The sequence below is a fragment of the Anguilla anguilla genome, chromosome 7 (genome assembly GCF_013347855.1).
Source record: "Anguilla anguilla isolate fAngAng1 chromosome 7, fAngAng1.pri, whole genome shotgun sequence".
In the NCBI taxonomy this organism is placed as follows: Eukaryota; Metazoa; Chordata; class Actinopteri; order Anguilliformes; family Anguillidae; genus Anguilla; species Anguilla anguilla.
In genome coordinates this window covers 2,319,865-2,347,849 of record NC_049207.1, presented here as the reverse complement: position 1 = coordinate 2,347,849, position 27,985 = coordinate 2,319,865, and the positions used below count along the sequence as shown (strand labels likewise).

General features: G+C 44.7%; 1 protein-coding gene across 1 annotated transcript in view; it reads right to left on the bottom strand.

Moving 5' to 3' along the window:
* LOC118232006 (transmembrane protein 178B-like) overlaps positions 1–22,089 on the bottom strand; it is a 61,196-nt gene extending 39,107 nt beyond the window's left edge. Inside the window, exon 1 of the mRNA XM_035426510.1 lies at positions 21,296–22,089. Within this exon, the coding sequence (XP_035282401.1) occupies positions 21,296–21,677 (382 nt within the window). The 5' untranslated portion in view covers positions 21,678–22,089. The remainder of the gene's footprint in view (positions 1–21,295) is intronic.
* Positions 22,090–27,985: the final 5,896 nt, after the last annotated feature.

The window sequence follows — 27,985 nt, the reverse complement described above, 5'->3', positions numbered from 1 at the left end:
CTCACAGCAAGATGTGCAAATTTATCCACAGAGTCTACTCCAGCCAATCAGATTTTTAGAGACATCCTTTCGCTAACATCCACATTACTCTGACCAGTCACAGCATGTATGTGTCAACTTGAACCAATCAGTTACATGATTGGTCCACTTTGAACGAATACTGGAGAGCCAAAGGAATTCCTAGACAGTTAAGAAACCAGAAGAGCCCCCCTATTGGCCATCAAGATCAATAGAGGCTTACAGAATTTGTGAACCAAATATTTTGCTTGTAAGCTTATATTTTATTTGTGTAAGGTTTCTATTTATTTATTTAATTATTTATTTAAAAAATAACCCCGTAGCGAATTGTGCCCACACTCTTCTGAAAAATAAACAGAAACTGATGTCCTTATATTTTAATTTCAGTCGGATTTTATTATTTTTATTAATATGTTATTATATTGAAAAATGTGCCCAGGGCTAATCTTTGAAAACAACCCCTTTAAATAATAATTCAGCTTGTATATCTAACAGAGCCTGAAATCAAGCTTAAACTAATACATTAAAAAGTTTGCTGGGTAAAGTTAAGACTTTTTAAATGAAGCCCCAGGTAGTGTGTTTATGTAGAAAAACACCGAACGCCAGGCACACACCTGTTCAGTGACCCTTTGAAGAATAATTAATGTTTAGTAGGTATAGAAAACACAGGATGAAACTTCAACTTCATTTTTAGATGGCAATGATTATTTATAAAGAAATATTAATGCATTCTCTGTTTCCATATGTAGGGCTCTGCAAATTAAAAATTACCCTCTTGGCTCTTGATTTTAATTACTCATTTTTAATTTCATTAATTACCAAACATTTTATCACTAATGCAAAGCATTTGTTTTTATTCATTGGTTTCATTATTGGAATAATTAAATTCATTTTCAGTTTCACCACTAATGCAAAAGAAAGGCCATTATCAATGGCTGCTTCAGCATGTTTGCCACTGTTCAGTGTGGCACAGCGTCTATTCAGCTAAGGTTCATGTATATGTAGCCAGTGCTGTCTTTAAAAAGAGCTCATTCAGTTCAAACAGCCTACTGCAAAGCAGCCAGAATAATCTAAATAAACCAGCCAAAGTGAACCAGTCTGAAAAATATGAAAAAATTCAAAACATAGCGTTGCACATTCCTATCATTACAGCAACGCATGTGAGAAGACACTTTTAGACCTAGCAGGAGGTATGGCATTAAAATAGTCTTCCCTTAAATGTACGCATGTATTGCATTATGTGAACATGTACTGGTGTTGCCACTTACATCTCCGTACACAATATTGAATACATTATTCCAAGCATATTTTCATAAATATTCACTAGCAGGATGCATCTGTACATACAGTATGTAACTAGGCTGATGGCTATTTGGCGTGTGGCTGGGGTGGTATATAGGCTAGATAGTCATGTGCTTCCTTTTTTGTCATACACTGTAAGTAATGGCAGTGTGCTCTGCGAGATATCTGCATACAATATTTGCATATATCCACAGGGGTTACAGTCTGCTCTTAGTCAGTGGAGGAGGCGCTTCACGCGTTGCCTCCCGAGGTGACATTCAGGGGCAGATGGCTGTGACGTCTTTGCCCCCCGCCCCCCCTTTTTTTTCCCGCTCTCATTTGAATGTGGAGTCGCCAGCCGCAGCTCTCCAGGCTCCACAGGGCTCCCTCCCCCCCCCCCAGGGGCTGCTCAATCGGGGGGGGTTTGGGGGGGGGGGTTATTAGCGGCTCTACAGGTCACGCAGGACTGCGAGAGAGCTCACACCAGCCGGAGGATGGGCGCTTCTCCCACCGGCGGCAACTCAATAATTTAACATTTTTTATTTGTACAGCGCTCTTTCCAGATAACTGTCACAAAGACACTTTACAGAGAAGCAAGGCAAGAGACAGAGCAAGCAGAGCAAGCAGAGCAAACACCAGACCTGAACCCCCCAAATAGCAGGTACATACGGTAAAAAAAAAACTCCCAGTGGGGAGAAAATCCTCAAAACTCTGGCAAGACAAAAACTACCCAATGGGAAGAAATCTGGGGAGGAACCTGGCTATAGAGGGGAGTCCATCCTCCACTGGCCAGCCAGGTGTAAAGTAGCTGTGGACTCCTGACCTGCAGGCACAGGGGGGCTATGGAGGGAGGAACGAATGCAGCGGTAACCAAGGTAACCCCGAATGACTTAACCCCGAGTCACCCCGAATGATTAGATGCAGTTCCGTTCCCCCCCCCCCCCCCCACACACACACACAAAGGACTCACGTGGGCACAGAACTACAGAACACAAACTTGAGAGCGATGAGTGGGGGGGGGGGGGATTCTCAAGAGGCACAAATATCTTGCCTGCAGGACATAACAATTTAACTGCAAAAACGCAGCAGCGTAGCCAGAACACCAAGGCCCTCAGGCAGCCTGGCTTTTCCAGAAAGTACCTGAAAGTCTCTTTATAGTTTCCCCAGTTAGGGGGTCTGGAAAGAGGTCAAAAGCATCATAAACTGCCCCCCAGCAGGGATACCACAGGACCACATGCTCACATCTTCTCTCTGAACTCCTCCCATTCATCTGAATGAGCCAGTCAATAGCAGCATCGTTCCCAGCATCTGAACCTGCTTCTGCTTCCAGCTGTCAGACCTGCTGTATAACCCAGTGCAGTGCAGATGCTTGGAATGCAGCCAAATGCTTTTCACACTCTAACAAAATATCATTAAAAATCCTTCACCTTTTTTTAAAGTGCAGTCTGTCCACCTTTGTTGGATTTTTAGATTATACACAGAGGTAGGAAGCAGATAAGATAAGAGCTAAGTGGTAAGTGGACAGCATTTATACAATACTTTTTCCAGTAACTACAGCTGTGCAAAGTGCTTAACAATAATGCCTCTCATTCACCCATTCACACACACACTCACACACCCTCTCATTCACCCATTCACACTCACACACCCTCTAATTCACCCATTCACACTCACACACCCTCTCATTCACCCATTCACACTCACACACCCTCTCATTCACCCATTCACACTCACACACCCTCTCATTCACCCACTCACACACACACACCCTCTCATTCACCCATTCACACACACACACCCTCTCATTCACCCACACACACACACACACCCTCTCATTCACCCACACACACACACACACCCTCTCATTCACCCATTCACACTCACACACCCTCTCATTCACCCACTCACACACACACACCCTCTCATTCACCCATTCACACACACAAACCCTCTCATTCACCCACACACACACACACACCCTCTCATTCACCCATTCACACACACACACCCTCTCATTCACCCATTCACACACACAAACCCTCTCATTCACCCACACACACACACACACCCTCTCATTCACCCATTCACACACACACACCCTCTCATTCACCCACTCACACACCATTGGAGAAAGGCAGCCACGCAAGGCGCCAGCCAGCTCGTCAGGAGAAATTAAGGAGGGGTCAGGTGTCCCGCTCAAGAACAATTCAACACTTTTAGCCCAGAGGGCCAGGGATCGAACCGGCAACTCTCCAACGGCCCAAAACGACCGCTCTGGACAAGGGAATATGTTACCATGTTAAAACTTCCCTTGGTTTCGCAACACTGCCTGCTGAGTGTAGGCAGATGTAGAGTCAGTGACATACCGCGGGAGAGGAAACACAACTACACAACTGAACAACTACATCCCCCACAAGCACCCTGGCCACGGCTGACGCAATGCACTCTTCAGTTGCTTCCGTATCATTTCGTATCTTGATGTAAAAACTGCATGAGAGTGTCTGAGTGCTGGGCGTTAACAGGTTACACCGTGAAAAAAAGCTTCAGTGCCATTGGTCCAGCGGTGGTAGGCTGAGGGGGACACAGCCACGGCTACAGGATGTGAGTCATCCCCCAAAATTCTCCCGAGGAACTGTGTGGAAATGTGACATATCTGCATGCAAAACGCGAGAATGTTAACGAATGCTAAGATGCCACAAAAAAGAATTACTTAAAGTATGCAGTGTACTGCAAATTCTTTTAGCAGCCTTGTGTGTTTTTTATTGTGTTCCCGACTTTGGTTTCAGGTACATTCACAGCAACCTCTAACGCCAGCCATATTTTTGCCTTTTTTTTAATGGTTTCTGGGCTTGGGGCTGGGGAGATTTTGGCATCCCTCTCTGTGAGGATGAAGAATCAGCGAGTGGGCCGGCTGTGACATTACCCATCAGCCCTCTAATATTTCGTTCCTGCAGCCAAATCTCAAATTTACGCTGGCGGGTCCATCGCAGGGCCTCAGCCCCTTGGAGAAGCACCGTGTTATTCGACTCGACAACTGTATTTTTCTTTATCTCAAAATTACACCGCTGGCCTGTGCCATCTGAACTGCCAGGGACAGGGAGAGGGAGAGACAGAGAGGGGGGGAGAGAGAGAGAGAGGGAGAGAGAGAGTGAGAGTGTGAGTGAGGGGGAGAGAGAGAGAATCCCACATTGCAGTATTGATACTACTTTCTGCATTTTTCAAATTCACCTACTATAAATGATTTTGAATTAAAAACAAATCTTATTAATGGAAAAAAAGATCCTTTATCTAACATACTTATCCCTGGTCAGGTTTGCAGTTGGGGCCTGGAGCCTATCCCAGCATGCACTGGGCAAGAAAGAGACAGGCGTACACCCAGGACTGGCCTCCAATCCACTGCAGGCCCCACACGCACCATTCACTCACACACTCATACCTATGGGCAGATTGGACTATCCACTGCCCCACTATGCTGCCCCTAAATATGCTCAATAATATATAAATCATTCAGCAGTCTGCCAAAGTTTGAATACCTCTGCTCAACTGGTCAAGCATGTTTGGATGAAACTTTAAGTGAAAAAAGCATACAAAATAAACAGGACATATTTCGGCTACATTTTTGCTATTTATTTGCTGGAATTTAACAGTTTGAAAAAAATAAAAATAAAAATAAAAAAACTTACTGCCCTTGGGGTCAACGCTTCAATTCTGAGGTCAGCCTAAATTGGCAGTTCTCTGATGCTAAATCCAAGTCTGCTTCCCGGCAAACAAACACGCTCTGACAGGCAGAGCAGCAGAAATTTGAAATTGACCGCTCGGTCCGAAAAAATCGATACGATGGATTCATTCATCAAGCCCCCGCTTTCTCATTCCTGCGACGCAGACCCTCAGAGGCTCAGTTAACCCCGTACTGCCTGCGCACGCTGCCCATCGGCCCCCCATTGGCCTCGGTCTCTTAGGGCAGCCTCACAGAAATCAAAGACAAATTAATCTGTGAAAAGGTTTCGCCTTTTTTAACCGGGACTTATTCCCCGAATGCCGCCCCGACGGCCCTCAGAACCACCGTCCCACGAACGAGTGTCCAAACCCGGCAGGGAGGAACCTCCTGAGGGCCACCGCACACCCCGGTGCAGACATCTCAGAAACCAGCAGGACCATTTTGGGAAATATAGTAGCATTCCGAATTTGATTGACATATGCAAATTACAGAATTACAGACCAATCGTGCACGCTTAAGCTACCAAAATCATGACCCACCAACTCTGATGCAAAGTTCTATCAATATCCCTGCATAAAGCCCATGAAACTTTCACACGTTGCTATGGCAATTTTACAGACCACAAAAAATGTGTGAAGATCTAAATTGTAGCAGGGAGGAAAACAAGTTCATCTGACGCTGATAATATTGTTCAAAACCTGTAACCTGAATCTTTATGTGTGAATACAGGTTCACGTACGTGCACATGGACTGGGGTGGGCTCGTATGAAATAACAGGGGGACTATGGCTTTGTCTCAGAGGTCTGGCCATTTGTTTCCAGCTTACGACAACCTCTGAGGTCTGGGGACTGAGGTTATTTGGCTCAGAGCTCAGAGGCCTTGGGACGTAGATTCTCCTGCAAAATACAGAGGCCTTGGGACGTAGATTCTACTGCAAAATACAGAGGTCTTGGGACGTGTACCCAACTCAGAAGTGGAAGGCAGAGGCCCAATTATAGAGTACATAACACTGTGCCCAGGACACTGTCACACTACAGAACACACACACACACACACCCTCACACACACACACACACACACACACGTGAGTCCTTGATGATTTTATCTGTAATTCCTGCACAGGCTCCTGTTCTTTGTAGCCGCATTGCTATGTTTTACATGATTGATTTTATTTGATAATACTTATTGGAGTAATAATAGAACTGAACCACTTCAGTAATTGTTGTCACTAACACAAGCTAACCCTTCATCTGTAATGATTCAAAATCACCAAATTATAATTTGCTTTTAGCGTTCTTAATTAATAAATGTAGTGTTCTCGCTTAATTATATTCAGTATTTGATTTATTATTTTCCATGATTCGTTCACTCAAATTCTTATTCAATAAACTGATTGATTGAATTATTTAAATCCTTGTAATGTCCAATTGTTTAATAAAGTTTGGCTCTCCTGAATAAAGGGGATTCAGGTTATCTTGTTTATACATTTGGCCAATCCACACTACAGGGGGCTGGGCAGATTTATTTTCGGGTTTACCCAGACTCGTTTACCCACACTGTCTGTTCCGTTCGGTCCTTTATTTTGGGAAGGGATTTTTTCTTTCAAGAGCAGGCACGCCTGCGGAGAGAGAGATTTATCTCCTCCTCTTCCAGATAAAAACGTATCTCCATCCCCTGCATTTAAAAGACTATTCACTCCATCAGTCTCTGATAAAAATCTAATGGAATGGAAAAGGTCAACGTGCCGGCTAATGACAGACAGATGCGAGCCCTCCTAATGGTGAATCTGGTCCGAGGCTAATGACATTCGTCCAATAAATTCAGCCACGCTTTTTTCCGCAAAGCAATTTTCCACATGGGTCAAGGCTCTCAACCAAATGTTTGAAAAGCGTATTTGCAGATTGGAACTGGGGGGTGGGGGGGGTGGGGATGGGATGGGGGGGGGGGGCAGCTCACTCAGACGGACAGCTCATGCAGTTTTTCCTCCCTTCACATGGAAATATTTCTCTAGCAGAGAAGTGTTTTTTTTTTCTGCTGCTGCTGCTGCTGGACGTGTGGAGCGAATCCACTGAAGTCACAGGGCCAGCCACGGCAGCATTTCCTCCCTCAGAACACAGCTGATTCGCTCGCGGGAGTTCAAAGGTCAGCTCAGGTGACTCTGATTGGACAGAGCCAGCCCCCTGGCTTCCAATTTACCGTGTTAATGAACGGAGCCCTAGTGCCAAATGACCTTCTTCACTGACACGGGGGGGGGGGGGCAAGCGGGCAAGCTGACGGGCAGGGTGACGGATGGAGGAGGAGGTGGTGGGGGGGGCACACTCACTGACCTAACAGACACCTGTCCACCCACAGACTAGGCCTAATTAATCGATCCACCCCCAGATTTTCTGGAGCAGAGATCTTGACCGGTCAGTCAGAGCCAACACGGCTGCCAAATGTCAGACTGGTTCTAGGGGCAGGTCTCCTGGGAAAACTGGCTGCTACTTCCTCTCCATCACATCACAGTGTGATTTACCTCCCTATTCTGCTCTAATTCCAAGTTCACATTTCACTTTTTAAGACCTTATAAGCATATCACCAAGCCCATAAATATAAGACTGATCTAAACATACCCAGCTTCAGAATTTTACCTACAGAATCAGAGATTTGCTTTGTATTACACAGATGTACACCTGAACATTTTTTTTAAAAACAAAAAAATAACTTCATGTGTTGCACATTCTTGCATCATTCTTAATGAAGTGTCTGGTAGAGCCCTATAATTCTAGGCTCTGGCTTTCCCCTGTTGGGATTTGGTGCTGCATTGACATGATTGTTTTCCTTTCTGCCATTGTATGGGGGTATCTCTCTGCCTGTTACAATATTCAGGAGATTAATATTTCATCTGTACACCACACATGGGAATCAATAAGGTCAACATGACCACCGTCCTGTCCATGTGTGGTGCACAGATATCATATTAATCTTCTGAATATTTTGCTGTACGACTGCGACCGTATGAAACTTGTTTATCAATGAGCTAACTCTCACTGAGTCTGCTTGTATCACTTTCGCTCATATCACTAAAATCACCTCATTTTTTCTGCTCATATGCACTTTAAGCATGTTTTCACGTCAATGATTTACAGCCCTGTTACTGGAGTCATTTTGAAGTGTCTGCTGTATGAATAAATGATAAAAACCACCAAAATTCATGATAATAATAATAATAATAATAATAATAATAATGATAATAATAATGATAATAATAATAATAATAATGATAATAATAATGATAATAATAAGAGCACTTGGAGGAGTGTGTTTAGCTGGTGATGAGAGTGATGCTAGAACTACATGCTGACCCCACCACCATCATCTGCTATGCAGGGTAACTGTGGAGTCATGAACCCCTGTCGCTCTATTCTCATTGCTGGGTCATTTTAGCGCCTGTTACACACCGAGAAGCCTTCTCTCCCCGCTGAAAATTCCAGTTTAAACCTAAACCGGTCCAGCCGGTTTGCCAGTTTGACCACCAGCTTGCTCTACCAGCTTTAACCAGCTTTAACCGGCTTTGTCCAGATCGGGACCAGCTCTGACCAGCCCCAGACCAGCTATGACCAGAACATTTGAAAACAAACACAGTTTAAACCACCTTATAATCCCAGCTGGCTTTACGCAGAGTTCTCCCGGAGCCTGTGTAGGTCAAGCCGTGCCAGCCCCGGTGACACAGTCTGGCCAACAAACTTCTCAGCCTTTCCGGTTGAGTTAAAACGTCTTATTTAAGGCGCCATTTTGCATCGGCTTGGTGAGGTTAATGACAGGGAACTGAGGTGGGAATGCGTCATGTTGATGTATTAGTGTTGCAGGATTGCAGGAGGAGAGCTGCTCGCTGTGAATGAGCAGGAGCTCGGTTATCAATTATCGAAATTGCTTGGGAGGGAAGCAATCATCCAGGGAGCGACCTAATTTGTCCCCCCAGACTCTCCAGAGATGTGGGAGGGCTGGATTTTATCCTCACCTGTTCCAATGATCAGCATGGACCACAAGTATCACCCCTCTCTCTTTCTCTCTCTCCCTCTCTTTCTTTCTCCCTCTCTCTCTTTCTTTGTCTGTCTCTGACTTGCTGCCGCACAGTCTATCAGAAAGTCGCTGTAATTTTTACGAGGCCACCCCTAAACGAAGGGCCAGCAGCGCTGGAATCCCTGGGGTCAGCTGGTTTGAGGAGGGTTGACTCAGTCCCACAGAGCCGCAGAACGCATTCAGACGACCCAGCTGACACGGTTACCTCTCTTTCGCTGACCGAACCGCATTAAGCTTTCAGCAGTACAACCAGTGACCTGCATAATTTAATGAGCGGGGTTTACGGGCTCAGCGATGACCGCTCTGTCGATTACCTCACCTGGGGACCCCGATCGGCAGCCAAATAACTGATGACTCAGCACTCTCTGTCCTGTACGGAGTTCAAATTCCCCTGGTGCAGCCTCTTTGTAGAGCTGAGGGTGGGGGGGGGGGGGGTGGGGCATGCGTAACCGATTGTCCTTCTTTCACTAATTCGCTTATCATAAATTCAATTAAGTGCAATCTGGAAATCAATAGAGCGGACAGGAGACAGGGAGAGCTGCAGATTCTCACCTAATGAAGACGCTACGGCGCTGCTGTTTAGGCCTTAGGACAGATCCCCAAGGTCACCCCCGGGAGCGTGTAGCTTGAGCCTGTGCTACACGGGCTGCTGCGCTACATGGGCTGGGTGTCACTGCACATGCTCCTGTGCTACATGGGCTGGGTGTCACTGCACATGCTCCTGTGCTACACGGGCTGCGTCACTGCACATGCTCCTGTGCTACATGGGCTGCGTGTCACTGCACATGCTCCTGTGCTACACGGGCTGTGTGTCACTGCACATGCTCCTGTGCTACATGGGCTGTGTGTCACTGCACATGCTCCTGTGCTACACGTGCTCCTGTGCTACACGGGCTGTGTGTCACTGCACATGCTCCTGCGCTACAGGGGCTGTGTGTCACTGCACATGCTCCTGCGCTACATGGGCTGTGTGTCACTGCACATGCTCCTGTGCTACACATGCTCCTGTGCTACATGGGCTGGGTGTCACTGCACATGCTCCTGTGCTACAGGGGCTGTGTGTCACTGCACGTGCTCACAAGCGGTGCGTCTTGTTAGGATTACTCGAAACTGAACCCCTCACTGGAACAAACAAGAACTCAAAATGCTGATAATGGGGGAAATAAGAATCTTTACATTTTTGAACGGGCATCGTCTGTTCTCTGTGAAAATGAAAATGAAGGTGCGTGTGGGTTTTCCGCCCACTCAAATTAGCTGAGGATGCTTCTGTGATGATGTGTTTACAACAACAACAACAACAACAAAACAAGGGTGGAATAGCAAGAGGCATAGATCTCAACGAGGAGGAAGAGTGTGGGCAGGAGGGAGGTGGAAGGGTTTGCACAGGCCAGGGAGATACAGGGTGGTGCATTCGAATTACAACCCCCACCATGGTACCGACTGAAAAACATTGTTAGATGACTCGGTTACCTGGGGGACACACAGGTTGTGTAAGACACAGCTTGCACACTACTGGGGCACATGCTTCACACACAGCACGGCACTGCAAAGCCAGTTAAACAGGTTTTCATCCTGCGTTACCTCACATGCCCCAAGCTGGCATTAAAAAAAAAAACTGCATGATCATACAAGTACAAGTAAAACTTAATTTCTGTTATTTTATTTTACTATGTGTGCGACCGGAACTCACTTAGTGCCACATCTCAAAATTCTATGGCACATGTGAGCATCCAACTGATATGATTGAAAAAATGGAAAGAAAGAAAGAATGAGTTTAAAAAGGTGGTTTTGCTGGCAGGTAATGAGCTTACTGGACAGGGCGTGTCCCTCTTTACTCATTGTGAGAGATTGCTTGCTTTTCCTGCGAATTAATTTACTGCTGGCACAGTGTTTCTAAGTCCAGTGAGTATAGTACGTTCCTCTCATCATCAGTATCTGTTATGAGATAATATATCCAAGACTATGAGAAAGGTCATTGTAAACAAATTACAGCAATTAAAGAGAGCTTTAGTTTATTATTGAAAAAATGTCTCCACACTCTGAACCTTATCAAGCTGAACAAAAAGGGAAAAAGAAAAAAAAGACTGCTTCCCTGGTAAATAAATAAATAAATAATAAAAAGGCAAGTAATAATGATGTTATTAATATGATGCTAAGCTGCCACTAACTTCACTTCACTAAAGATGTTATATTACTCACACTTTGCTTAAGAGTGCTGACTGTAATGAAAAAAAAGCCCAGTCGTCCAGTCTATTTACGGTGCCATTTACGTAACTGTGGGTGAGCACTTCAAGATCACTGTAAGAGTGGATTTTTAAAATGGAACCCCATAGAATATTGACAGAATGCACCAAACTCACACCAGGGTTTGTATCTCAGTCATTTACTTTCACAACCTTCGTGTTTTTCCACCCACAGAGCAAGTTTGAAAAATAAAACAGTGGGCTTCACTTCAGGCGAAGGCTTGTTTCCAACCGCCCAGAAGCTTTCCAACATTCCAAATTCCGGCCTGGCTCTGCACTACACTTCCCATCACTCCCTCTGTCAGAACCCACTTCTCCTGCTACTGTTCTACAATACTGCTGATAAAACACATCCCAAAACATCTTTACACGCATTCAGCTTCATTTTTAATAAACTTATTGTCTCCCCGTGTCACAGTACTGTAAGCTTAGTAAACACACTTCTGAACAGTGGTGGTAGTACATCTCTAGTATGGCTCATTCCAGTAGTGCCCTCTCCTCTACTTTACCTTCTCCTGACGGCTGTTTCAGCCTTCAGACAGTTCCACCCTTGGCTTTTCTCTTAAATTCTCAAAGCTCATTGGTCTGTTCCCGCTGGCCACCTTCAGTTAGCTGCAGCATTAGCGTCACGCTCACACTTCTCTCCCCATCCTCCCGCTGAGCCATACAACACCAGAAATGATTTTCTCTACATTATTCAAGAGCTCACTTATGGGAACTCACATTTTATGGCAGAAATTATTTTTATTCAAGCCATCTTAACCCCTTAGCGCAGATGCCAATTCTGCCCAATCCTTGCCCATTTAGGGGGTACCTTATTTAAAGGTTTGTAACTCCAGTTGGGAGCATCACGGAGACTTGTCTTTAAAAAAGATGTGAAAAATGAAGCAGGACATTTGTACCATTTACAATACTAACTTAGATTAGTTTATACTCATAATTTAGGAAGAAATAAAGTGTCACAAATGCAATTGTCGAGGCTCGTTAGTTCATTTCACCTGGTTTCATTTTAGTTTCATCAAGCTGCCAAAAAACAATAAAAATAAACTAAACTAAAATAAATAACAAAACTCACACCTGCTTAAGCCAACATCCAGAACACCGCACAGCAAAGCCTTGACTGCACGCCTCGGGGAAAAAAAAAAAAAAAGAACCAAAGGTGCTGCACAGAATATATATTGACTTATTTCACGGGGAAGAATCCGTTTCATAATTTATAAGGACAGCAGAATGGAGAGGCAGCGCCATCCCGCCATCCCGCCACCCCAGCAGGGCTGAAAGCTCTCCTCCAGTCCCGGGGGCCGTCGGGGAACGCAGGGAAGCGGGTGGCAGGGAGCAGCAGAAAAACCCCCGAGAGAACGAGAGGAACGCACGAGAGACTGCTGATCGCGAGCCGCTGCCCCCTTCCCCTCCCGGGATGGGGTGCATCTGAGGGGCAGGAGCGGCCACTCAGGACCCGGTTCACAACTTCAACCAAGCTCAATTTCACTCAGGCTCCCCAAAGACTGACACAAAAAAGAAAAAGTATAAATCCATAATAATAAAAATCAATAATACACATTAGCATATAACCAGTGACCTGCCTTGTGTCTTTGATGAATGTTAAGCCGATAGTTTGAAACTCCCCTTGTTCTTGTTGAGTCACAGCTCACACATTGTGGAGCCTGAGGAGCAAACTTTTTTGTCCCCAGAGCAAAATTTCCTAAAATTATGAAAAATGGCTGCGTAAACCATAACTGGGTCCTCCACTGACCCCCAGGTCTGAGCAGGCGGGCAGCGCAGGCACGAATCACAGACTACGCTGACACTAAAACTTTCACAAACACCCAACAGGCACAGGCCTGCATGAGGAAAATACCGCGTTGCCAGGGGGACGGCTCACCACCCACCCGCCATGCGCCGCTCGGAAAACAGAGCCCCAAATGTCACAAGTCCAGAGAGCATAATCATAATCATAACCATTCATAATCATACTCACTCTCACAATACTCACAGGAGGAGCAAGGAGGACACTGTGGAAATAGTGGGCGACAGTGTAGTATAATGGCTCAGGAGTTGGTCTTATAACCTAAAGGTTGCAGGTTTGATTCCCCAGTAGGGCACTGCCATTGGACCCTTGAGCAAGGTACTCAACCTGCATTGCTCCAATATGTATCCAGCTGTATAATTGGATGCAATGTAAGTCACTCTGGATAAGAGCTTCTGCTAAATGCCTGTAATGTAATCTTAACGCTGTGAGCACATAAACCAGACAAAAATGATCGCTTCAGTATAAAAATTATTTAAAAAGAACAAGCAGTGGTGCCTCGTGGGAAATGCTGTGCCAAAGTAATTTTGACATATTTCCCCAGGCAGGTTTTTCTCTTCAGCTCTCAAAAGACACAGCAATATTGTATCTGTCAATTTTGATTACTATCAAAAACCTTATCGAGCGTTATCAGATTTGGAAAAATGGCTAACTTGTTTTGTTCCTTAGCGTTCTTCATTAGATTTTCACATAACTTTGGACATGGCTTGGCTGTGCTCAGATTTCTCTGTGCATATTGGCAATATTCCCGTATATAACAGTATGGCAGTATTGCCTTGGGTCTCAGCCCCTGGGGAAACTTGCTTTCTGTGTGTCTGGCCGTTTTCTGGCATTCCAGTTTTGTGCCTCGTCGGTGACCCTGCTGATCAGCCTGAGTTCACTTGTGTTTCCAGTAAATCACAGGGTCACTAAAAACCCTCACAGCCTTCTCAAGCCAACATTCTCTATCAGCCGCTATCAACCATCTCCTCCATGTGCTTATTTCAAGAGGAACACACAACCAGATAACCGTCTCTTCCACTTCCAGGAAACCGGCACAGGCAGAGGTTCTCTCAAAATGGCCGGACACCTCTCCCATGCGGGCCCACTTCATCTGAAACTCTGTCAAAACCAGGCTGACGACCCCAGGCAGATTTGAGGAGGCCCCTGAGCCCGGGACCAGTAAGGCACTGTAAAGCATAACTCATCTGCAGTAACACTGGCCACACTGATCAAGTGTTCACTGTACCTGTACCTTATTGAACCTGTGTTTTGTAGTTGTCCAATGACCATGATATGCACTTTCCTACGTCGCTTTGGATAAAAGCGTCCGCTAAATAAATGTAATGTAATGTACTGTAAATATGTGCCAATGGCTTGCTGTGGCCGCTGGTTCCCTGGCCTAGCCCAACCACAGGCAATGTGGCTGCAAACGCCATCACTGCCTCACTTTTCACACCGTTTGCTTTATCAGCCTCACATTATGGCACATTTTCTGTGTCCGGGTGCGTTAAAACATTTCATCGACCTCGGCAGATGGTTTTATGAGACAGAGCTAGGTATTTATGGTCGCCAAATATAGCTTTCATAAATCAGAAACTGCTGACAAGATTTCATACACTCAGGCATGTGCACTAGAGCAGTTCAGACAGTCTTGGTTTAACATGCTGCCAAAACACAATATTTACATTCCCTTTCATACTCTTTCTCATTATACTCAAGGTTTTACAGTTATTGGACATATTTCATCTTTTTTTTTTTTTTATCACAGCACAGCTCAAAGTGAGCCATTATCCAATCTGAAAGACATTTGATTGCCCAAGATCTGAACTGAGAAGCAGTCTATTTTGGCTCATTTGAGTTGAGTTCACTGCAGTGTTTTTTTATATTTTTATGCCATTGCCTACGGACTGGCCAATCATACGCAAGCCAGTGCAGGACAGAAGGGGGGATGTCGGGGGGGTGGGGGGGGGGCAATCCAATTATTGGCGGAGAGACGGATGTCTTGTAAACGCCAGGAACAGTGACCCGCGCGGTCTCCGCACACGCAGAGCCTTTAATTAAAAACATCTCACATCGGCATAAATCAGCATAAAGGACTTCTGAAACGGGCCACGTGCTTCTCCGCCCCCCCGAAAATATAACCACAGCACACCAGCGAGCGGCTCTGCTTTCCCTCTGTCCACATCACCCCCTCCCTCTACAGGCCTACAGAAAAAAGGCTCTTTTTAAACGCACAACATAAAGATGCTCTCACAATGGTCATGTGACACTGCCACACCTCGACAACTTCTGCAGCTCCACTGCACTGGTGCAAGACTGGTGAAGACGGGGTCGATGCCACTGTTTGTGGTTAAATTCACGCGTTTGCACGTATATAGGTGCAAACGTTGCAGAGGTGATAACCTTAGACATCAGCGTGTTTTAAAAACATAAAAAACCATTGTGTTGGCTGTGTGAAAGGTATTTTCCGTTTGGTCTTGCACACACAGATTTTAGGATTTTGCTTGCAGGGAAGCCAGTGGCTTCTGTTGGGGCAATGGAGCAGTGTTCTAGAATAACACTGATATGGTGTATCTGCATTTCGAATATCTCATTCACTTTTGTTTGGACAAAATAAACAAACAGCCAGCAGTCCTGTTCTCTCTGACCACCCTGGCATTTCTGTCAGGCTAAATATTTTGTCTTATACTCGCGTAAGCATAAAACTGAATAAAACATAAAATATTAAAAACATAAGCATAAAACTGAAATCCTACTCCACTCGACGAAAGAAAACTGCCTTCATGCACCCGTCCCTGTGTTTTCCGGAGATTGGTCTTCTTCGGTGCCAGAACTGTAGATGAGTATGAATCCGGAGTGCTGGCAAATGTCTGCCTTATTTAACATTAGCTATGCTCAGCTACAGCTAGTATTTCACAAAGCAGGATTACTGAGTTAGCTGGATAACTGCGCTGAGCAAAACCCAGAACCCTCCCAAAAATCTACCTACATCTTGTTCGCTCAGCGTACAGCTCAGGGAAGAAAATATGGTGCCTCTCCCACAACAAACTGTTACCCACAGTTCAGTGCTTGTTTTAGTCCAGTTTTAGTCCTCCTTTGACTATTGATCTAAAAACATGTTAAGCTGCTAGATGTTCAGGGAAATGTATGGATTTGCAGAGGTGAAAAGTCCAGAGGTCAGAAAGTAAAAGTCCTGCCATCCGTGTGTTTCTTCTACCCATAAACTCAGCTGATTTCACGAATCAATTCTGCCTCCTGGCTGAAGAATTGCGCTAATTAGCGAATCCAGGCGGGTGGAACAAAATACCGGGGAGGACTTTTACTTTCCAGGCCTGGATTTTCCACCTCTGACCATTTGCTCAGAGTCCAAAGCCCTGTGGTCCAGGGACTAGAGATGAAAATTAGCCTCCCTGGCTAACTCTGGCACATTCACATGGATGTTATTAATGTGCTGCGTCCCTGTCAAACACAATCATGAACAAGTTGATCTCAGTTACCTTATCTTTGGTTCTTGGGTTTGAACTGGACGGTGCTTGTGTGAACATACAGATCGCATTGTTTGGGTTTCCAGGACCACGGTTAATTAAAGGTCATTGACAGTGTAAGACAGGATGAGGAATGCAAATCTCTATCGGACGTGGCGGAACGCACGTAGGACAGAGCGCAATGACTCGTCCGTTTAGGCCAGTGAAACAGCGCTGCCCCTCTCTGCATCGCAGGGCCACACAGGACTTCTGCGCCTCCTTGCATCGCAAGTAGCCGGCTTCTGAAAGCGACCACTGTCCCCAAGCGTCCGCCGTTAAAGAAAGCATCGACTCTGAAACCCTGTCCTTGTTGGGCTTAACAAGTGGACAGTCTTCTTCGCTGGGTTGAATGTGAAGGCTGGTATTTCTCGCAGTTTGACCTGGGAGAAAATTCTACTTTCCATGTAAACATGGACAGTGGGCTACATAAAAATTAACTCTGGCTTCTGTGAGATAAACATTTATTTCTGTTTATTTCTCCTGTCTGTGCTCAGATCCTCATTCTTACACCCTTCTTCTCTTCCTTATAAAAGGCATTAGCCTTAGACAACAGGCACGATGAGCTTTACACACAGGCGTGTGGAGTGAACACACAGTTTGTGAAGTCAATGATAGCTTCCTCAGTGCATGCGATTAACAGGTCAGACGTTGGGCCTGAGACCAAAGCAGGCATTTCACTCAAGGCCCATTAAAAACCAATAAATGCTTAATATTCCAGTGAAACTGAAGTACAGTAAACACAGGACATGGCTGCCAACTCCTAGCTGTGAGTCTTAAGGTAGTGACGGGTGAACCAATCAAAATGATGCAGACAGGCAAGACCGTGACTCAGTCCACAGGGCAGCCCACTCTGTTACGCACAAACGAATCCCCGAGTGGCTCTGCGTGGGATTCGATTTCTGGCTGTGAAACTTTCTGTATTTTTATCCCAGCTCTCTCTATCTCTTCCCTGCCTGAAAGAATGTGGAAAAATACAGTTAGGGGGCTGGGATTAGGAGCTGAGGGAATGACCTGGATTCAATAATCATTTTTCCCTTTTCTTTTTTTATTTTGTCTTTGAAATAAAAAGAATTGAGCCATTCATTTTGGTCACTGTTGAACATGCCGAATTGCATTGAAGAACAAAAAAAAACAAAAAGAACATTTGCTTTTAATTGTTAACCAATGACAATTGCAAAAAATGGACTGTACGGTATAAATGCCCCAAACTACATTATACAGGTACACGCATTTATGACTTTTTCCCTGAGGTATCAGAGCGGGCTATAAACTGGATTTGCGGTCTGCAGGTTTCAGCCAGTTCATTATTTCATTTATATTCTGGACTAAATCTGTTCCATGTGTGTATCTGTGCAGAATATGAAGGGCCCTGTGTACAGCTGCTGCTCCTAACACACCGATACAGAGAACCCCTCCCGCTGCTCAGGGGCACCGCTCAAAACGAGCCCCTGAGATTCGGACTTAACGGCTCCTGTAACAAAACGGCTAATCCCAGACGCCGCCAGAGATCAGAGGGAAATATCCGCACACGGGCACATCAAAGCTCGCGGCTCGGAGCTTCCATTTTCCCTCTTCTTCTCTCTCTTCAGCCACCGCCTGACCCACTACGGCTGGGATGTGCACACAGTTATTTTCTGTGTACTGCCAAGATCGGTACTGTGTACTGTGCACTGCATCCTGCACACTAAAGCAAGGATCCTTCACACTAAAGCAAACCAGGATCCTTCACACGAAAGCAAGCTAGGATCCTTCACACTAAAGCAAGCCAGGATCCTTCACATTAAAGCAAGCCTGGATCCTTCACACGAATGCAAGCTAGCATCCTTCACACTAAAGCAAGCCAGGATCCTTCACACTAAAGCAAGCCTGGATCCTTCACACTAAGGCAAGCCAGGATCCTTCACACTAAAGCAAGTCTGGATCCTTCACACTAAAGCAAGCCTGGATCCTTCACACTAAGGCAAGCCAGGATCCTTCACACTAAAGCAAGTCTGGATCCTTCACACTAAAGCAAGCCTGGATCCTTCACACTAAGGCAAGCCAGGATCCTTCACACTAAAGCAAGTCTGGGTCCTTCACACTAAAGCAAGCCAGGATCCTTCCCACAGAAGGTATACTGCATTTTTTATCATTTCCTCCCAAGCACCAGAGCACTCTGAGTTTTATCTGTTTCTAAATTTAACCCGCAGCATGATCTGAATGCAGTGTCCAGCCATGTCTGCATTCCTACAGCCAGTGAATCTGTATCTTATCCGGAAGGCCATGCATTTAGATAGTGAGGTTTTTTAAAAAACAATTTTACAGTAATGTTGAAATATGTATCTTGTACACATAGATTTTTTGAAAGCACACAGTTAAACAGCCACAGCCAAGAGGTGGACCATATGGTCAGGATCTCTTTCCATAAAAAAAAACCAAAGCATGAACACACGGAAATGTTCACTGCTTGTAAAATTCCTTATTGACTAATGTCCCCATAGAAACAAGATTCCAGCCTGATTCTGAAATGTTAAAAAACGGTTCCCGAATGAAAACTGGACGTGTTCCATTAAAGGAGTCCCTTCCACCCCACAGTGAGGTTCAGTTCTGGGACGGGTGCCCTCCACATGTCCCCCCACCGTGTTTAATTCCTACCTCCGGAGGGAGACGAGGTCCCATGAGAGGAGCATAATTCCGTATTAGTTTAACCGCAAGACTGCGTTCTCCACGCAGAGTCGGGCTACTGTACAGACTGAAGCGCCCGCTCGTCCCACTGCAGCAGAAAAGCTTTGCCACGAGACAGGCGCCCCCCTTGCTGTGCATGTAAATTAATTTGCTTGTTGGCCTAATAGACCTCCCTCAGGGCTGGGGCTGGTGGGGGCGGGGAGCACAGTGGAGTCTGGTTACCCATCTCTCTCCTCTTTTCTCCTCCCCCCCCCCCCCTCCCCCTTTCTGTTTCTCCCTGAGAGGGGATGGTCCCTGCTTGCCTGTGTTCCTCACTACCACCCCACGCCTCCAGGGGTGGATGCCCCGCCCATGACACACACGTTCACACAGGTATGGTGCAATACCCTCACTGGCCACTGGGAGGGAGCAAAGCTCACAGGCCAGGGGTCATGTCCTTGAATCCTTAACCATTTGAAGGGTAAGTTTTCTTGGAATGTTTTTTTTCCCAAAATGTGCTGTAGAACTCCACTGCTTTCAATTACCAGTAGTGACTGTTGCATCAGCATTAGAATGTTCAGATAAGAACATTCTAACCACATAACTGTGACCTCACACCTTAAAGAGTTGACATGAAAACTGACAGAATAGTAGTAGCTAGATAGTAATAGTAGATCTCCAGGAACAGGGTTGGGCAGCCCTGCTCTGGCTGTTGAATGAGGTGTGCTTTGTTAGAGTTGGAGTGAAAACCTACGGGATGGTAGATCTCCAGGAACAGGGTTCCCACTATGCTACATTAACATTACTTGCGTTTTTGTATATTTTTCAGTACCTTTTCTCTCCTGTGCATGTAGGCAGTATGAGCACAGGGGTCTGATTGTATTGCCTCTTGCTTTGATGATGTACGTGATCTCGAAAAGACTGAATAAACTGTATTGGAATGCTGTTATCTGCTGTGTGCTTTCATCTGAACTGTATGATGCAAAACACTTTCCTAATGGATTAACAAATGGATGAATCAGTCAATCAATCAGTGCGTGCACTTTCATTCTGAAAAAGAGATGCTTGATGTGCTCAGCAAATAAAGTTTTTGAGCTCAGCAGCAATAATCCTAATTTGATAGTAATCATACAGAAAGAGAGAGAAAAAAATGGCCAGTTGATTGGTTCTGAGTTGGAGGCTGCAGTTTTTCACATTTTCATTTATTTTTCATTGTTATTATGCAATATAATGTTCTATTTTTATGTGTGGTTTGTTCTGAATGGTTCCGTCTATGCACCGTGTTCAGTGTGCAATTAATTTCAACAAAAATTACCTGCCTTCAATGTTCATGTGTAATAATGTTTTTGCATTTATTTAAATGGTTTTCATAAGAAATATAGAGTAAAATAATGTTATTTGGAAGGTTTAGTAAGATTGCATCGAACAATTATATACAGTACAGCGCACAAACACCTATCATCGGTCAAACTATCGCTAACTTTGCCTTATTTTCAAAAACCGGAAATGCTAGCTACAGTACGAAGAGCCGTTTGGGAGCCGAAAGAGCCGTCTCCTATCGGTGAGCTGAGCCAAATGATCCGACTCGATGAAAGGACCCGGAATGCCCGTCACTATTTCCAGAGAAAATTTCTAGGAAACCGTGTGGCGCAGTCTGTGGGGCGGTTCACGTGCGACTCTCTACCGCGGTTAGATTCCCCGCCATAACATTTTCAGTTCTGCTGTAGTCTGCTGTAATTCCATTTCTATCAACAGCCCTCTGTGCTTTACTCTTGACTGAATGAAGTGGAAAAATAGCACACATAACGAGGGCGGTTCTCCGCTCAACACGTTTTCATTCCATATTTAAAGTATCAGCAACTGCCCGAAAAGTCAGGACTCAAAGTCCAATTTTCCTCCGCATTTCATTTTTACTATATCTACCCCAGCTTATGAAGAGCTGAACAGCCGCAAAACTATTGCACAGCGCTGTTTTGATGTAGCTGCCAAGCAATGCAACAACCCCCTCGCTACTTACCTTTCCGAATGAGGTCTTCGATATCCTGGTCGAATCCCAGTCGATGGCACGTGCTCCACAGCCCCATGTTGGTGGAGTTATACCGTCTGCTGCACTCATCCGCCGTGCTCATGGCGAACAGCTGCCGCTGATTCCGGGCGAGCGGCAGCTTCTCCTCCCAGCGGTCCAGCCTAGACGTCCTCGCGCGCAACGGGAGGCTGTTGTTGGGGATGTAAATGAAGCCCGGGTCGTTCCTGCGGCTGCTGAAGCTCCTGCACCGCTCCCTGTACCGCCGGGCGTCCGTCTCGTACCAGTGGTCCGAGCAGATAGCTACGGCTAACATCCCAAGGGCGCAGAGCGATAGCAAGAGGCCGGCGTACAGCAGCAGTCTCCCGGCAGCCATGCTAGCGTCTCTCAGACCCGCATCAGCACCTCAACTATCGCGGACAGCTCCTCGACGTGAATCCGCGTCGAATCATTCCGTTTCCGTTACGTTGCGGAGCTGTAACGCCATTGTAGCGCGATCCCGTTAACATGTGCGCAAAGTTAACGTCGGTTACGACCACAAATTCCAGCGTTCGAAGGCTGGAATGGGGTCTTGTGGCTTTGTGCGCGTGTGCGTGCGTGTGTGTGTGTGTGCGTGCGTGTCAGAGAGACAGAGAGAGAGCGAGCGAGGGAGAGAGAGAGAGAGAGTTGCAGCAGCTGTGCAGATGCTCGCTGAGTGGAAAGATGCTTATCTCATTCTTCGCTCCACAGCCTTCCCTTGCCATTCGTCGGAATCTACAGAGACAAGGAAAGCCAGTCACGAGGAGGCTTTTAAATCTCTCAGAATCTGAAACGAAAAGAAAAAAAAAAAGATTGTGCACGTTTAAAACACGCTAAACAAAACAGTTGAGCCAGCAAGGACAAGTCCACGCGCCTGTGCCTACAGTATGTGCAAAAATCGTTTTTGTTTTGCTGGTTCATACCTTATCGCCCGACCCTGTCTGTCTGTTTAAATATCTTAAATGGGTGTACCATGTCATGGATACAAGAGAGTTAATTTATTATAAACATTGTTTGCAGGCTACAATAATAAATATCTAAAACGCAAACATATTTTTGTTAATTATATTCATACTGCAATAAAATGTCAACATCTCCTGGACTCTTGTACTGCACTTCATTATAATGTTCTCTTTGCAAATAGCATGTTATTTGGGGAGTGGTCTGCCTAAAATATGTGCATGTGGCATTTTGAATTGGCCTATTGCATTGATTAGTCCCGTGCTTATTCAACCTGTGTACCACTTGTAGTCAATTTACTGATTTCCTAGGTTTTTTTTCTCATTTTCTTTCATGTGTGCTATTAAAGAATGGTAAAGCCTAAATGTCATCGTGTGACAATAACACCTCTGGTAATGTCTTCTGCACTTCTAGCCCATTCAAAAATACTGCAGGCCTAATATTTATTGAGACTTAAAAACACATACACAGTAAAATGTCCAGTGCAACTCTAACACATAACATTTGGAGTGCATTTGCTAGAGTTAAGCCTTGCAGTTTGAATCCACACATCTGCGCAGATTCTTTACAGAAGGATAGCAGTGATGTCATCCTGTAAAGCAGAATCACATCATCTCTCATTAACACTCAAAAACTCCAGCTGGGACCAGCTGGGAAGGTGGACAGGCCAAAATCTTTCCGTCGCTTGGTCCCTGTTATACTCACGTGACCAAACCAAGTCCAGACCCTTTTGCAAACTCAGCATCTGTGTAGTGTTTGCTTTTAATCATACGACACTACCCAACTTGCTCTCCTGTGTGAAACCCCTGACATTTGTGCATGAGTATCTTTCTCTGACTGACACCATTCTGAGTGAAACTGCTGAATTATTAATACACTGCCAACTCCTAGCTGTGTTAACACTTAGTCCAGTAGTATTCAAGTTCAGTGTAACAGCCTTCAGAATATGCCTTTTAGTGTTATTTGTTTGCCATTGTTAAAAATCTGTCATACCTTTATTGACGAAACAGAATAGAATCTTGCATATGCTTTTATACTGTTTGAGGCCATTCTCTAAGACTATAGATAAAAATAAAATAAAAAGGCCCTCCATTTTCATGCAATGGACCTCAACGGGTCCAAGATTTTGTGGCCTCAAGGCACCAAAAATGTACATATGAAAAAATCTACAATGAATTTCCAAATAGGATGCCACAGTTACTCGGAACGGAACTTAATATGTGCACGGTTTCATCAAAAACTGCTTCCTACGAAGTACACAAACTGTCTATGACCACTCCAAAATGGCTCAGCCACAGCATGCCAGTGTTCTGGGGTGCATCGTCAACATTGTACTACCCCTTTAGACCAGTGGTTCTCAATGGGGGAGAGATTAGTCAAACTGTGGTTGCAGATGCTGCAATGAGATATCAAGGCCTCCCCACTCCACACCCCCAACAAATCATGTGAAATCTTTTCCATATCCTTTGACCCGAGAGGTGTGTACAGTTCAATTATATGTGCTGACTGTAAGCTACTGTACCAGCACTTACCTAGTCTTGTACCTAGTCTTCCAGGTGTTTTAGAGAACATATCAGCTATTGTTTCTTCCTCATATACAGTGAAACCTATAAACTGTCTGTACACTTCCGAATTCATCCTACTGCTGCCATCCTCCATTACATCCTCAATAAAGTGCGAGCCTGTTCCAGAAGCAGCTACACATTTTCAAGCCATCACGCTACCTCCTCCATATTTCACAGATGAGGGGACGTGCTTCTGATCATGGTCTGTTCCTTCCTGTCTCCATACCTTCAGCTTTTAATCCTTTTGGTAAAGGTTTATTTTGGTGTCATCTGTCCAGAAACTTTGTACCAAATCTCTTTTGGCTTGTCTCAATATTTTTTTTGGTGAATTCTAATCTGGCCTCTCAACTACTGCTGCCAATGAGAGGTTTGCATCTTGCAGTGTAGCCTCTAGTATGCTGGCCTTTAGAAGACTTCTGCACATGGTGGCCTGTGATGTTTTCACCCCTGACCACTAACGGCTGATAATGTCACGGACCATTTTCAGAGTTTTTATTCACAGCTCTTAGGATTTGTCTGTCATTAACTGCAGAGGTCTTCCTTGGCTGACCTTGAATGGTATTCATTTCTGAGTCCACTAGTGGTTTCATTCTTTTTCCAAGGCTTTCCAAACTGCTGTACTGTAAATATTTGGTTTCTGTCCTTCATAACAAATTCTTCTGTCCTCTCCGTATACAGATACGTTGTTTTTCAGCTATAGTTACTGTTATTTTCTTCATGGAGGTGTATGCCTCTGACTCCAAATGAATTAAAATATATATGCTTGTAAATACCATGAAATGAAAGCGGATTTTCTGTACTTTTGTCAAAATTGACAGATTTCATGTCATTGTTCCCATACTTTTGGAGGACACTCTTCCTGAGTCTGGCAGATACATTTATCTTGTGCATTTAAGTATTTGTAAGGTTGTTTTATTGAAGTATATGTGTGAGTGCATGTGTGTGTGTGTGTGTGTGATCTTATTTTTGCTTTTATTGTTGTTGAAATGAGAAATAATTGCAGTGCTGTTCATTTGACCTGTTCTCTAATCTCCACAAATTATGTTATCCAATACTATTTTTTTTCTTCAGATAAAACATTTTGCTTTTCTCTGCTGTGGCTTTTCTGGTTTGCAGAAGTTTGAGAAATCGTGTTTTTATTTCCAGTTTTCAAAGTCAGTTTTAATAGGTTTGGCTATTTGTTGCTCATTACTGCCTTCATTCATTGCTAAATTGTCACTTTAGAATTACATTAACTTGTCTCTCACTTTTTGAAAACATGTTGTTATCTCCTTTCATTTATTTAATCTTCTGAATTGTGTTAATGGATACATCGAAGGACGTGCTTGCAATGCCGGAAAGGTTTTAGAGTCAGTGATCGATTTGCTGTTCCCACGGCGACACCTAGTGGTAGGCTGTATTGACTGGGGAGAATTATTAAAACATACAAAGTAATGTGCATGGAATGTGCATGCACCAGTAACCAGGGGTGCCATAAAAGGGATCAGCATTATTCCAAGGGTCCTGCCTGATGGGGGCCCTCAAAAACTGGGGTGGTTGGGCCTAAAATGTGAGATCTTATCATGGGGCCCAAATTCTCTGGTGGCACCCCCTGATTGTATCCTCCATTAGAGGTCAGGAAGAATCACAGTGGCAGGGTCTGCTATATGCACAGAGAAGATTAACATGTTTGTGTTGTACGAAACAGAATATATATATATATATTTATATGCTGATTAATTTGCAGTTATTCAAATGAACATTTAGATGGATGACTAAATCATCCACACACTAGTCTGTTTAAAGTGAAACTGCAGGTTTGATGATGCATCAGGGGTGTCATGGCCCGTGACCATTTGCAGACCATCCTTTGTCTTTCCACAACAGACTGGAGAGGGGTATTATTTTGGACAGACTGCCTGTCCCATTGCTCACCCAGGCCGACAGTCTTTCATTGAAAGAAAACAAGCCCTCAGCTTTCGTGTGCGTAATTGTATTCTGAGTTATGGTTACTGTTTTGTTCTTTTTTTTTATTCTGTGGAACATAACAGTGTGGCAGGGTTGAGTTCAAGGGGATTGAGAATTTGATCAATCTAGAGCCACTCCTGCTGGTTAAGTGGACACACACGCTTGGGTTGTATTAACCAATCAGCCCTGGGCTTAAAATGGTGCTTCTTTCCACCACAGGCCAAGGGAGATGGGGAATCTGCACTCTGAGAGAGACCAAGTCTGAGCGAGGAGAGGTATTTCAGTTTATTTTGTCTTTTGTTGTTTTGGCTTTTTGGTTTTTTGGTGTTGTTTTGGTTTTTTGGTTTTTTACCTGGATTCTATGAGAATGAAAGAAGATTATTTGTTTGTTTAATGAGTGTGGTGTATTGAAGAGCAGAACCGCTAAAATTTAAATTCTTGTCACAATCTCCCTCTATCAAGAACACAGGTATTGCTGGCAATATCTATTGGTGGACCTGAGTACCCCCAATCATGACACCCCAAAACATTCAACTCCTCCCTCTCTCCAACCTCCCCCTCCCCCCATGTCTTCATTATTGATATATTGCCTCACATTTTCATGTTCAATTTCTGATGTTTTGCTAATTGTTTGCAAAAGCACCCTGTGCTTTTTGCTTGAAAGGTGCTGTAAGTAAGTAAGTAAGTAAGTAAGTAAGTAAGTAAGTAAGTAAGTAAGTAAGTAAGTAAGTAAGTAAGTAAGTAAGTAAGTAAATAAATAAATAAATAAATAAATAAATAAATAAATAAATAAATAAATAAATAAATAAACAAACAAACAAACAAACAAACAAACAAACAAACAAACAAACAAACAAACAAACAAACAAATAAATAAATAAATAAATAAATAAATAAATAAATAAATAAGTAAATAAATGCGTAAGGCTGTTGTGCTCTCTGCAGTCATTCCAGCCCACAACATAGACCAGACAGGCTGAGAAACCCCTGCAGGCGACAGACAGAGATGGCTCCTCCAGGGCAGACACTACGCATTGGGAATGATGAGGAGGCCGTCGGGATGAAGCTGCCCGTCACTCTGACACAGATTCAGCCGCTCAGGCGACCGACGGTGAGCGAGAGAGACAGTGAGATGCGAACGACCCGCTGCCACAGGTGAGGCGCACAATGACAAAGCTGAGCGTGGCAATAACGCATCTGCTGTCCTGGAACTCCTGTCACATCTGAACCGCCGCCCGTTAATGTCTCCCACGAATGCACAGAAACAGAAAGTGGTTGTGAATGTGCCTGACTGCTCTGACGGGGTAGGGTATGAGGAGCAGCTGGAAACTGAATCACGCACTCTCTACGAACCGGAATTCCTGCAGTCATCATCCAGATGTGCGAACAGACACTTCGAGTTCAGCAGTCATTCGGCAATAAGCGTGGACTCACGACTGATTATACAGTCAAGCACTATTAAATAGATGTTCATCAAGGTAAATGATAAAATGATTCTATTACGGATAAATATGGAGAAAGTGAAATGTGGACACAAACACAGCATCAAGACCAATGATTATATATCATGTTCAATGGTGTCATATATATATATATATATATATATATATATATACACACACACACACACAGACACTTTTAGCTTGAATCTCTGCTTCAGCACTGGACAGCTCCCACACTGCAAGCCAGAATAACCGGAAGTTGAGCTTCAGCACTGGACAGCTCCCACACTGCAAGCCAGAATGACAGGAAGTTGAGCTTCAGCACTGGACAGCTCCCACACCGGAGGCCAAGATGGCAGGGAGTGGAGCTTCAGAACTGGACAGCTCCCACACTGCAAGCCAGAATGACAGGAAGCTGAGCTTCAGCACTGGACAGCTCCCACACTGCAAGCCAGAATGACAGGAAGTTGAGCTTCAGCACTGGACAGCTCCCACACCGGAGGCCAAGATGGCAGGGAGTGGAGCTTCAGCACTGGACAGCTCCCACACTGCAAGCCAGGGAGTGGGGCTACCTCAGTGTGGGAGTTGTACATCCTCTCCCAGTGCTGCCTGCCTGTGCACTTGGCTGACATTCACTATGTCATTCTGATTGAAGTAATGGCATGTTCACCCTCTGCAAGGGAGGTCAGTTGTCATGCCACAGGTGCAAGGATGAACATACAGCCATCTGCTGTCTTGTCCACTTAAAATAA